The following is a 14,339-nucleotide window of genomic DNA, read 5'->3' on the forward strand; positions in this document are numbered from 1 at the left end:
TTTTCTGGCTGAGCCCAGAAATGTTCTCTACTACTCAGACAATACAGAGATGGGAGGGAACAAGGGGCTAGGAGAAGTCTGTGCCAGGCAGAGGAGGATTGGAGGAATAGGAAATGATGGAAGGAGGGGGTCTCTCCTGCTCACCACTGGAGGGGCTGGGGGTGGCAATGGACCTTGAAACTCGTTCCTTGGACTTTCTCCTGTAACACATCACACCTCCACATCCTCCAAGCAAGTGGAGATTTTCTTACTTCCCTTGTTACCTTTCAGCCTTGTCCAAAAAATACAAACAAAACTCCAGCACCCCACCTCTTCTTCACTGTCCTCTTCTCACCTTCACCATAAGCAGAAAGTGGCTGATTCAATGGGGGAAGGTTTTATCCCTGCTCTAGATCCGACAATACCATCACACTGGACAGGTCACTGCTCCCTGAGCTAGGAAGACCCCTATTTGCATCTTTTCCTAAAGTGGAGAACAGGTCCCTAAGACAAGAATGGATCTCCTGCGCTTGGTTATGGCTTTCTTCTGCCAGTGGATTCTTCCCAAGGTAAGGGAGACTAGGTGATGCTGGAGAAAGTATGGTGAGATGCAGGGAGAGCAGGGTTAATGGAGGAGTGTGGGAGACAGACTGGCATCACTTTGTTTTTCTAAAATGTATAAAAGAAATGTAACAGCTCAAAACTTGCTTGAGATGAAAACTGAGAACAGAAGCGGGAGAGAAGTAGGTGGGGAAGCAGCTCCTGCCTGGAAGACCTCAGTGTGTGGGCTGCTGCTGCTCTCTGAGACTAAACACTTAGCTCAGGGTAGATGAGCTCAGGTTTGTGGGCATGTGATGTACTGTAGTACTTGTGTGCTTGTTCTGTGTGGTATCTAGCCAGCTGGTGACTACTGGGAGACCCTGCTGGGCATAAAAGTGTTCCTATAGCATGCCCTGTCCAGATAGTGACTACTGCAGACCCTGCTGGGCATGAAGGTGTTCCTATAGCATGCCCTGTCCAGAAAGTGACTACTGCAGACCCTGCTGGGCATGTGAGTGTTCCTATAGCATGCCCTGTCCAGATAGTGACTACTGCAGACCCTGCTGGGCATGTGAGTGTTCCTATAGCATGCCCTGTCCAGATAGTGACTACTGCAGACCCTGCTGGGCATGAAGGTGTTCCTATAGCATGTCCTGTCCAGATAGTGGCTACTGCTGACCCTGCTGGGCATGAAAGTGTTCCTATAGCATGCCCTGTCCAGAAAGTGACTACTGCAGACCCTGCTGGGCATGAAAGTGTTCCTATAGCATGTCCTGTCCAGATAGTGGCTACTGCTGACCCTGCTGGGCATGAAAGTGTTCCTATAGCATGTCCTGTCCAGATAGTGGCTACTGCTGACCCTGCTGGGCATGAAAGTGTTCCTATAGCATGCCCTGTCCAGATAGTGACTACTGCAGAACCTGCTGGGCATGGAAGTGTTCCTATAGTATGCCCTGTCCAGCTAGTCATTACTGCAGACCCTGATGGGCATAAAAGTGTTCCCATATCATGCCCTGTCCAGATAGTGACTACTGCAGATCCTGCTGGGCATGAAAGTGTTCCTATAGCATGTCCTGTCCAGATAGTGGCTACTGCTGACCCTGCTGGGCATGTGAGTGTTCCTATAGTATGACCTGTCCAGATAGTGGCTACTGCAGACCCTGCTGGGCATGAAAGTGTTCCTGTAGCATGCCCTGTCCAGATAGTGACTACTGCAGACCCTGCTGGGCATGAAAGTGTTCCTATAGCATGTCCTGTCCAGATAGTGACTACTGCAGAACCTGCTGGGCATGGAAGTGTTCCTATAGTATGCCCTGTCCAGCTAGTCATTACTGAAGACCCTGATGGGCATAAAAGTGTTCCCATATCATGCCCTGTCCAAATAGTGACTACTGCAGAACCTGCTGGGCATGTGAGTATTCCTATAGCATGCCCTGTCCAGCTTGTGACTACTGCAGACCCTGCTGGGCATGTAAGTGGTCCCATGTCATGCCCTGTCCAAATAGTGACTACTGGCAGACCCTGATGGGCATGTAAGTGTTCCTATAGTATGCCATGTCCAGCTAGTCATTACTGCAGACCCTGATGGGCATAAAAGTGTTCCCATATCATGCCCTGTCCAAATAGTGACTACTGCAGAACCTGCTGGGCATGTAAGTGTTCCTATAGTATGCCCTGTCCAGCTAGTCATTACTGCAGACCCTGATGGGCATAACAGTGTTCCCAGATCATGCCCTGTCCAAATAGTGACTACTGGGAGACCCTGCTGGGCATGTAAGTGTTCCTACAGCGTGCCCTGTCCAGCTAGTGACTACTGCAGACCCTGCTGGGCACGGAAGTGTTCCTATATCATGCCCTGTCCAGATAGTGACTACTGGCAGTGAAGTGTTTCTTCAGCATGCCCAGTCCCCCTAGTGACTACTGCAGACCCTGCTGGGCATGTGAATGTTCCTATATCATACCATGTCCAGAAAGGTGCGCTGCCCATACCTGATACACTGTTAAAAGAACCCAATTGTCATCCTATTCTACTCTTAAACTCTCTTCTTCTCTGTTACCGACCATAGTTAGACAACGTTCCTCATTAGGACAAGTGGCACCAAGTCCATGAAATGTTTGACCCCATGATGACTTCTTTATCTGAACTCACATATGTGTAAATGTGTCTATTTCTTTACGTTACAGTTTTAGAAGCTGCTCTTTTCAGTGTGTTTTACGTTGCACTGGGAGTGAAGGGGTTATCTCCCCTCTTTTCCCTCTTTCCTTGTCACCTATGAGACTTGTGGGTGCACTGACATCACTCGGAAAGTCCTCGGTAACATTGTACTTTATTGCTCTGTTGCCTTTTTACAGTGTATAATGTATTTGTCAATTATTAGCTCGTTATTTTGTTTGCGTAACATATCAGACATCTGAAAGTAAAAGAATTTTTATCAACTATTTATTACCAGGATGAATTTGTAGAGTTATCCATACCCTTGGGAATAAAGGGTTAAGCCTATACCGTTTCTTCTTCCAATGAGAGGATTGTTCACGGTAACGGGGTGCCACCTAACGCTGGACATGCATCCTAATCAGATAGGTATTAACTCCTTAGCGTAACCTTTCAGCAGATCAAACAGTTTTAAGGCCCACGGGGCACAAATGACTGGAGACGGTATGTGGCATTAAAGGAGCCTTTGTAACGAGGGCGCATTGTGTCATAGGAAATGTGTAATGAATTCTGTAAGGTTATTGAGATTTCAGCATTAAAACTCTTGATAACCCATCAAATCCCACTGCTCCAAGTCACACTCCCCGGAAGCTGAGATCTGGGAAACCTGGCACTTGCTTTTCATTTTCTTTCCCCGTTCTGTAGGTTTATAAAGTGTATTTTGTTCTTGTCCGTGCTTAGCAGCTGTTTTATTAACCCCAATGGTGCCCAACAGCTGTCCAGTGTGCGAGTGCTGACAACTAGTGCCCCAAATCTCAGCTCCCTTAATTCATGCGAGTGCTACGTGGCTTGGAATTGGGATTCAGGGGGTTAAACGCCCTCACAATTGGATTTTCTCACTTCAGTGGAGTTTGGCTTTAATCCAAGTATAAATATGTGTTTGTTATAAAGTACGCTGGACTCTCTGATACATTTCTAATGGGGCCATAAGTAGGAGTAGGGGCAAAGACCTAACGATGTTATAAAGTGCGAGGTCGGAGGCTCACCCCGGTTTGGTAGAGCCCGGTGTAGAGCCCCGTAGTACCACTGGGTTTATGCCAAGTACATTGCCCTCATATAATGAAACCAGCCCTCATTTCAGGAGCGGCATCACTGTAACTATCATGGAAATAATTTATATTCTCAGTGCACATAAATTATAAATTAATAGGATTTCTCACAGCCCGCGCACACGCTGCCTGCTGCTGCTACAGGGCTGGATTGTATGGTAATAATGGGCACAGGACATCATTACCAGACATTAGCTTTCTACATATCTATTGTTTGGAATGGACAGGTTACAGATGGCATCATCCCCTCCAGGAGAGCCCATCCTCACCGGCTTTATGTGATTGATATCTTACCATGACGCATATTCACATGATGCTTTCATCTTCTGTAGATTGTCAGCTCTTGGGGGAAAGGCTTTTCAGAATTATATGAGACTGGGAATAACTTGCTTTAAAGATTTGCAACCATTACGTTATTGTGCTGCTGAGATTGTAGTGCTGGGCACACCGACCGCAGAAAAGGAATAGTAAAATGGTCTAATAACAAAATATACTTAACCGTTTAAATTCATTGATGTGAGGGAAGCTTATCAGTGATTCGATATCAGCCATGTCCGCTATATGCGTCACATCACGTCTGTTCTTCATACATATATTTTGCCTCCTTCATACAATTCATTGACCATCATATATACATGTTCTGCTTCTCATACATGCTGCTGCCCATCATACATGTTCTGCTTCTCATACATGCTGCTGCCCATCATACATGTTCTGCACTTCATGCATGCTGCTGCCCATCATACATGCATGTTCTGCTCCTGATGCATGCTGCTGCTCATCATACATGTCATGTTACTCATACATGCTGCTGCCCATCATACATGTATTTTCTGCTCCTCATACATGCTGCTGCCCATCATACATTTATGTTCTGCTCCTCATACATGCTGCTGCCCATCATACATGTATGTTCTGCACCTCGACATGCTGCTGCCCATCAAACATGTCCTGCTCCTCATACATGCTGCTAGTTTGTATCAGATGCAGAAGAGGGACCACATCACAAAATATCTCCCACCAGGGATGATTTCCAGAAGATATGTAGAGATAATAAATCAGACTTTAGATTTTACAATAAATTTGTCCTTTATAGTTTCTAAAAATAAATTTGCTTTCCTCATATGAAATGATTGGGTGCCAGGGATCTGTACAAAGGAAAGCAAAAAAAAAAAAATCTCTGACAAAATCTTGATATTTAATTCCCTTATGAAAAAAAAAAGTTGCAGTAGTTTATCTGCAAGTAATAGGCGTAAAATCAGATATTTTTTAGGTCACACTTTACCCTAATATTCTACGAGTGGTTCTGAGCAACATTATGATCGGTTCCTCTGGACTCTTCGGGCAAGTTTGACTTACTTAACGGTTGTTGACCGAACCATCAATTCATAGGTTTGTCTTACATCATCATTATTTTTTCCCAAGTACCTAATGGAAAGTTGGATTTTAATTGCTATTGTTACTCCCTGTACCCTTTAGGCAAGTGTGATTTATATTCTCTTTATCAACACTGTGCTGGAAATATAGGTATGACGGTATGTCGTTGTTATACCAGTTCTCTACAGACAGAAATTGTAACATCGAACTGAGTTCAATATATATATATATATATATATATATATATATATATATATATATATACAGTATATATATACACATAAATGCACACATATACAGTAAATGTGAGTATATATAGAGTTATTGTTACCCTAGTAAATAAGGTGACCATACCTATATATATATATAGATAGATATATACATCCATAGTAAATATGGTATATATAAGTGTGACTATATGAATTTATATGATCATACACATATATGCTGTATGTTTAGATTTTTATATAAATCTGGATAAATAAAGGTTTATTAAACCAGGACTGAGTCCCCGGTAGCAAGTGAAGTGTGGGAGCACTTGTTACAATAGGATGGCATTAAAGACGCCATGAAGCTGGAAGGGACTGGAAATTCTTTCCACACTATAGTATATACCATATGTTTGACCAATCACTGAACCATGACTATTACTCCCCTATGTAAGATTAACCCCTCATCCACTTAATCAATTCTCTTTTCAGCTTTTGGGGTTTTTTCATAAAGCAGTGTATGATTGGGTATCATCAGAAAAAGGTTTAATATCTAATCATACTATGGAGGCATGCATGTAATTGATGGATCTTTCCGTTTTTATATCTTTTTTAATTGATTCGTTAGAAAAAAAAATCTGTAAATTTTAGTTTAGAAAAAACATTGCAGTGAGGCCTACAGAATAGAAGGAAGGGGATGGAACAATTAAGGAGTTATTTGGATGTAGTCCGCAAAATAAAGCATTTCATAACTTCTTTTTAGCAAAAATAAGGAGTGTGACTGTAGGGAGTTTCCAATATGTAAGGATTAGTGTTTAAGGAAATCCTAGGTAGATCTAAAATGGTTTCTCAAGATCTCACAGCATTTCTCAGGCATCTTATTTCTTCAACGTGACATGTATAATGTCTTCTTGATATATTTTAGGAGAAAAAAACCTATTTAATTATAGTGAATAAGTTCACACCTTCGTTCACAAGTGTGACTTGGAATACAGACAGTGCTCCTGCATCATAGGGTTTAACAATGTAAATTCTGGTGAAAGGGACATCATTTGTGGAAGTGATCTTAAAGTGATGCCAGGGTAGACATCGCCGAGAGTACTCCTATAGTGATGCCAGGGTAGAGATTAAAATGTATTATCTTGATGACAGAGGAGACAGTGATAAGTGTGACCCTATAGTGATGTCAGGGTAGAAGTTGATGGGTGTGCTCCTATAGTGATGCCAGGGTAGAGACTAATAGTTGTGGTACTACAGTGATGGCAGTGGAGACATTGATGAGAGTGCTCCTATAATGATGCCAGACTAGAGGTTAATAGGTGTGCTCCTACAGTGATGTCAGGGTAGAGATTGTTATGTGTGATCCTACAGTGATGCCAGGGTAGAGATTGTTATGTGTGATCCTACAGTGATGCCAAGGTAGAGATTAATGGTTGTGATTTTATAGTGACAGCACAGGAGACATTGATGAGTGTGCTCCTCTAGTGATGCCAGGGTAGAGGTTAATGGCTGTGATCCTACAGTTGTCCCAGGGTAGACATTAATGGTTGTGACCCTATATCAACGCTAAGGTAGTCGCTGCTAGGTCTGATCCTTTATCAGGGTAGATATTGATGGATATGATCCTACATCGCTGTCTGGGTAGACATTGATAGCTGTAATCCTATTGCGGTTGGGCAAACAAATTTGTTGATTCAATTAGTTGACTCTATAGCCGCGTGTACCATATTTCAATGATGGGGATGTTTTATTAGAAGTCAAACCAGGAAGAAAAAAAGTATGAAGGAGAGACTTCTGCTGTTATTCCATGGACCCAATGCCTAGTTTTGGCTAAATAAAATGCATCAAAAAAGTATAGCCCCACAACATAGTGAATCTCTTGTTTGTAACATGTCAACAGATCCTGTTGAATAATAGGGCATGTCCATCATGGGCTTCTATATCATCGACGGTTAAGGGTTAAAATCCATGTTAATGTAATACAGCTTCTTCTACATGATGTAGGGTAAAAGTCCATTTTATTTACTTTATATAGCATTGACAATTTTTGGAAATATCTGCCCTTTTTTACAATAAATCTATTATAATAAATTACAAACAGCTAGATACTGTCGGACAACACGCTGTAAAATATTGGTTATGGGGGAGATATCTTTAATGGAACACAACACAAACTGCAATAGAAATAGTCAACCCTAAAGAGATGTATCTAGAATATATTCGTGCTACATCTTCTCCTGCCTTTTCCTCTGGTCTCATCTATGTATGGGCTTACAGAGCTCACTTTGTTAACTCTTTGAGGTAGATCATTTGTGCATCGTAAGATAACACATCTGCAGTCTTACGCTAAAACACGGGGAACACAACATGTAGAGCTGTGAAAATGACAACTGTTCTACATCTGCTGAAAGTTACATCTGCCAAAAATAATTGCACACTTTCTATGAAATTAAAGGGGATAGGTATCCCTAGCTGTTTAAGCCCCTTGTGGTACATCAGCGCTACATGGGAATAACTGTATCAGTTGTGCGCCTTAGTTATCTAAGACCTTTGGAATTTTTCAGCATGATTTTTGTTACTTTGTTGTGAATTTGGTTTGTACAGTTATGCAGATAAACTGACTGATAGTGATGATAGAACGTACTCGGATAAGGTGTTATCCCATCATGCTCGTGTGCTAACTAGGGGTCTTCAGCGTGCTCGAATAATATGTTCGAGTCCCCGCGGCTGCATGTCTTGACAGTCACAACACATGCAGCGATTGACTGCTTGTTGAACAGCCGCGAGATATGCCGCTGCCGGGACTCAAACATATTTTTCGAGCACACCAAAGACACTCGATTGGCCACAAGCATGCTCGGAGAACACCTTATCCGATAATATTCTCTCATCCCTAATGACTAACAATGGATTTTTTTTTTCTTAATTTTTTTCCAGATTCCATTTAGGAAAACTTTCAAGAAACCATGCAACCCTTTCAATTTTTTTTAAAGTTCCTCAAATAGGATGTGAATTAAATATTGATACAAGCTTTACTTAGCACCTGTAGTATACCGTATGTATGTAATGACATATAAGGGACCTATTTTTCTTATGAGATAACTCAGATCATGTGGAGATGGGAGATTACAGTACATGGCAATAGTGATGCAGCAGATCTGAAATTATCACTTGACAATTCTGCAAATTTTGTTGAAATGTCGCAGTTAACCCATCCCCATACTACCATATCTGTAGCACCTTTCTATTGCCAATATTCATGGAGAAGTATAAATGTCTCTTTTTATTTCTTTATCTAATGTGAACCTTGCTATTATATTTTCCCACCATCCTGGCCATCCGGGATGTTCATTAGGACTCCAGGTGTTTTTTTGTAAGGGTGAGCCATTGGCCAAACTAAAATGTGTAAGGTGGATGTGGCAGGTAATGTCATTTGTATGTTGAGCGGAAGCTCGGATGATCTTGTGAATGTCGGAGAACTGGGGACTCAGCATGTTCACACTGCGCATTGACTCTACAACTTATTTAGTATGCCAAGAGTATCTGTTACTTGTTCTGTACACACCATAATCTTATTGAGGCAGTAATGTAATAAGAGGCCGCTCTCTTCTGGTGCTACCACCATATTGTGCTGCCTGGAGAGTCAGCATTATATTGCTCGGAAATGTGTTGACTGTGTGATTATTGCTGTGATATAAGGGGTTTGGGAATAGTCCCCCACAGTCAATCATTGATATTATTAATATCCAGCTGTTGTAACTGTTCTAAAATGCACTTTATCAAAAAGACAGTGAATATGTGTCAAGTCACAAAGCCTTCTGCAGCCAGAAACTGGTCAAGAAATGTCTGTCAATCACAGATCTCCAGTTATATCTACTATTATGATTTTATTTTAGTGGGTGACATTCATTTTCCCTTATTAATATTGCTCATTCAGGGCCATACATTGGGAGTCAATTCCCTTTAAAATGAAAATTAACTCTAACCCCTCAGTGACGATCAATGCAAGTGAAAACTGACCTGACTAATAAGTGAATAGTGTCCCCAGATGGGTGAAAATGCAGCTGCTGTCGGCCGAACACTATAGCTGACACCCTGCTGCATCAGTCACGGTCGCTGTTGGCACCAACCATGGCCCTTTAACCCCTTAAATGCTCCTGTTAATAGTGACTACTGCATCTAGATGGTTAACAGCGTGTGGGGGCTCCCTCTTTAACCCCATTTTCTCCCTGCTTGATTGTGTGGTCCTGATGGTTGCCATGGCAAGTCATGGACAAATAATGGACTTAGGGTCTGCCGGCTATAGTGACCTAATCAGAAATTAGCAATATTTAGGTAGCAAAATTAACATTTCTCCTTCCAGTTATGCCGCTTTGTGTTAATTCCTGAAAAGCACCTGAAGGGTTAATCAACTTCCTGACCACAGCTTTGATTATGACGTTTTTAAAATGATATCACTTTTGGGATTTTTCCAATATATAAAAGATACTTCTAAACTGAATAGGTCCCTTAAAAAGTAAGTTTTGTAAATTTCCGTGAAATAATGAAAAATAACTGCTATAATTTTAAAGGTTCTACCATCCTAATTAAATAAATGGACATTTTACAGATGGTGCTCATGTAAACAGACATGGGGTAAATGGTATTTATTGGATCTGGATTAAAGGGATAATTATACAAAGTTTGAAAACTGTTAATTATTAAAAAAAAATTGTCAAATCTGATATTTTTATAAATAAACACAAAACATATTGGCCTAAATTTACCATTATTATAAAATATAATGCGTCACAAACAGCAATCTCAAAATCACTGGGATTTGTTGAAACATTGGCATGACACGTGTCAAATTTTATAAATTTCTAAATCTATTACGACGTGTGTCTGAGAATAATGGCAGATCTTCCATGACAGTTTGCTTTGTCATCCGATTGTGGCACTGAGTCACATCTCACGGACAAGTTGTGAGTCACGGTAGTCAAGTAGTCCGAAATCAAGAGCCCGGAAGGTACGTCATAAACAGAGAGAAGAGACAAAGGCGTAGTCAGGTCACCGTAAAGAGTCAGAATTCCAAGCTCAGAGTTCGACAACGTAAAAGTGTTAATAAGAACGGGTAGTCAGTAGGTAAATCCAGGGTCCAGCAACAGAAGATCAGAATGTTCAGAGCACACAGAACAGTGAAAACACCACACTGATCTTCTAGCAACGACTGGCAGACAGCTTAGTTAAATAGATGGGTAATCACTAAGAACAGGGAACACCTGATGTAAGCTCAGCAACGACCAGTCTCAGATTGGATGGCTGAGCTGTCAATCAAAATACCGACTGTTTAGTACATCCCTGCACAAGAATGGACGACTGAGCTTTCACTCACTGTGTTCAAGACACACTGAGCGCTGGAATCACGACACCAATGATATCGTCCAAAGCGAATGCCATCAAACTTTTCACAGATTCTGGATGGCATTGCTATAGGACAATATTTCTTTATGCTCCTTAGTGGTCATTCATGATAGAGAAAGCGCTATATGAAAACTGCTATAGGTCCTTCTCATATAGGAAGTAATATAATATATGGAAATGTAAAACAGATGATTGTATGTGTAAATGGAGGGTGGGTTGGGTGGGGGCTCATAAAATTATTCTCTCAGGCATTCTGCTATGCTGTATATATTTACTGTGAGGAAACTGCAATAAATGCTTCCTGCACTCTCCTTGTATGGTACATTACGTTTTGTCATATTTTTATTTCTATTATATTCAGTATAGCATGCAATGCCGGTATCGATGCCTGAAGTAATATCCTCTGTAGGATATCTGAGAACCTGCCCTATTGTATTTCTAATACATTACGTCCATAGTATATATGTTGAGTGTCACATCCATTCAGAATCACTGAACATTATTATCCCTGCAGGATTCGATACTATAGGTATGTGACATGTCCTACAGCTAGTCGCACATTTTATGGAATACATTAAACCATTATTCATCTGAAAAGAGAAAAATATTTAAATATCAAGGACAGTATTAGTTACCGGTGTAAAAGAGAATTTCATAAATTAGAATGAGTGACCAAAGACTGAAAGGGGTTGTCCTTTGAAGACATCCCCGACTCACTTCCCCCACCAGACCCATCTGTTAACAGGTCCTCACTTTTCCATTGCCTTGGGATGCTTTATATTCCACCATGTCTTTCAAACACATTCAAGCCCTTACCATCTCCTGTCGCCTCCAACTCAAAATCGTTTCTCAATACTACTCTCTCAGTCAGCAAAAATATTATTGCATGGGGTAGCTATGACTAAACCCTGAGGAACCTCAACAGCAAAGGAAAGAAGGAAGAAGCGATCCTTAACCATTTTCCAACCTTAGACGTATTGGTACGTTTGAGGTCGCCTTCCCCTGTTTGCTGAGGGCTCTGGCAATGAGCCGACAACTTTTCCAGCACATGTCAGCTGGATTTCCCCTGTGGTTAGCATTGCTGGATAGCCATGAGCACCGCACAGGGACTGAAGCCCTGCTGTGTGTAGCACAAACGATTGGATGATCACAGCTTCTAGTCTCAAAGGGAGACTATTAAAGTACCGGTAAGGGAAAATGTAAAAAAAAAAAATGTTATTAAAAAATTAAAAAAGGTTAAATCATCCCCCAATCAAAATAAAACAATAAAATACACATATTTGGTATTGCCGCATTTAGAATCATCAAATCAATAAATATCTGAAAACAATTAATCCAATCTGTAAATGGCGTAATGAGAAAAAAAATAAAAACTCCAATATTACGTTTTTTTGTTCACCGCAACAATGCATTAAAATACAATAACGGTTGATCAAAACGTCCTATCTATCCCAAAATGGTATCAATATAAACATTAGCTTGGTATGCAAACATAAGCCCTTACCCAGTCCCAGGTCACGAAAAAATGGTGACCCTACAGGTCTTGGAAAATGCCAACTTTTTTTTGACAAATTTGGGATTTTTTCTCACCACTTACGGTAAATAAAAAGAACCTGCATATGTTTGGTGTCTGCAAACTCGTAATGACCTGGAGAATCATAATGGCAGGTCAGTTTTAGTATTTAGTGAACATGGTAAAAAAGAAACGAAAAAAAAAATACTTACTGTATTCTTTTTCAATTTTTGCAATTTCACCGCACTTTGAATTTTTTCCCTGTTTTCCAGTGCATTATATGGTAAAACCAATGGTATGGTTAAGATAAACAAGCTTTCACATGGCCATATTGGTGTAAATTAAACAAAAGTTATGGCTCTGGGAAGAAGAGGAGCAAAAAAAGGAAACTCACAAATGGAAAAAAAAGGTGGTAAAGGGGTTAAAAAGTAGTCGTCATTTTCATTTATATTTCATAAATCAATAGTACACATGAAAACAAGCAACTCTGTAATATATCTTATCAGAGGAATTTATTTTATTCATCTCCTGAATTGATCTTACACTCTGAATTCTTGGGTAAAATCTATCTTCAGTGAAGACAGAATTTCGCATTACTGCGATAGATGATAGTCGGCACTTTTAACATTCTATGGAAGAGGGTAAGTGGAGCAAGACATTCTATTGGAAGTTTCTCTGAAATAACAGTTACAGTTCTCCATGGAACATTATGTGCACCAACTGTCATCTGCTATCTCAGTAATGGGAAAGATTTTACCTGTGAATTGAGGTCTAAGGGGTAATGCTTTTCCTCATGGAGAGTGACAAGCTAAGCCTGGCATGTCAGAGTGAGGAGACTTATATGCCATGCATGCTCCTCTGGGAAATTAAATATTTGAATTTTCACTTCACAGAGGAAGATGACTAGAAATCTAGCGTCACCTATTGGATCCTAAAAGTTAATATTGAATCAAAATAACTTAGGCTAAAAGCCAAACCAGAATCTCCATTTGCAAACACGGTGTTTCGGGGTATTGCCAGTCCAAAGCCTCTTACCTAGCCAAATCAGATTTGATACTTTGCACTGATGAGGGGCAACACCATGTCGGCAAATTGAGGTTCTGGTTTGGCTTTTATCCTAAGTCATTTGGCATGGCTCATTAAAGGGTCGATATTGACTTTTAGGATTGCTGCTTCCATCCAATAGGTGGCACCTGTGAACTGAGAATTTTGAGCATGAATTAATAAGTTCAGAAGAAGAAATAAGCAGATTTCTCTGATAAGATATTTTACACAGTTTCTTACTTTCATGTGTACTATCGAGTTATGGGAAACAAATTAAAACAACACTTACTCTTAAGGCCAATAGAGTTTAGCAAAGTGAGGAGGAATTGGTGATTTGTGGTGTCTGATGCTGCAGAGAGATCCTGAAGAATTAGTAATATAAGTATTCCAAGATTAAGAGAATACTAGAGTTGTGTACTGAGACCCACCTGCTCCTCTTTATTATGCACCAGACCAGGAATGAGCACGCTCCTTTCTCCTATCACTGGGAAGCTTCAATTTGAGGGATCTGAGCTACAAAACCTTAGCTTTTTAGTATAAATTAAAAAATGTTTTTTATTTCAATTACATAGCACCATTATATTCAGCATCGCTTTACAGACACTATCAGCACTCTATGTAATGTTCTCAACTCTATAATATGTTAGTATCTTCAACACACTGACTTTCAATATGTAGTATTCATGAGACTCGCAACGATTTTAAGAGTCTTTCAAATAGCAACTGGAGATGAGTGAATCAGTAAAAACCTGCAGTATCAGGGAGAGGATTGTGTTCTGTGCCAGTTCACAAATAGGCTAACCACTCACTAAACATGCATCACTTCACTTCATATTTATTGCCTTTGTTTCCTGTTTCTAGGATTGAACCGGAAAGATATATTTAATTTTTCAGTCCTCATCGACTTTTATGAATCAGTCTACGCATTTTAATTCTCTAAGTTGATAATGATGAGCTACATTTACTAAACAGGTTACATACAATAAATAATAATACAGTAGATCTTGGCATAA

The 14,339-nt window shown here is 40.4% G+C and overlaps 1 protein-coding gene across 1 annotated transcript in view; it reads left to right on the plus strand.

Moving 5' to 3' along the window:
- Positions 1-204: 204 nt before the first annotated feature.
- NXPH4 (neurexophilin 4) overlaps positions 205-14,339 on the plus strand; it is a 420,124-nt gene continuing 405,989 nt past the window's right edge. Inside the window, exon 1 of the mRNA XM_069760235.1 lies at positions 205-548. Within this exon, the coding sequence (XP_069616336.1) occupies positions 495-548 (54 nt within the window). The 5' untranslated portion in view covers positions 205-494. The remainder of the gene's footprint in view (positions 549-14,339) is intronic.

This window comes from Ranitomeya imitator, chromosome 3 (genome assembly GCF_032444005.1).
Source record: "Ranitomeya imitator isolate aRanImi1 chromosome 3, aRanImi1.pri, whole genome shotgun sequence".
Taxonomy (NCBI): domain Eukaryota; kingdom Metazoa; phylum Chordata; class Amphibia; order Anura; family Dendrobatidae; genus Ranitomeya; species Ranitomeya imitator.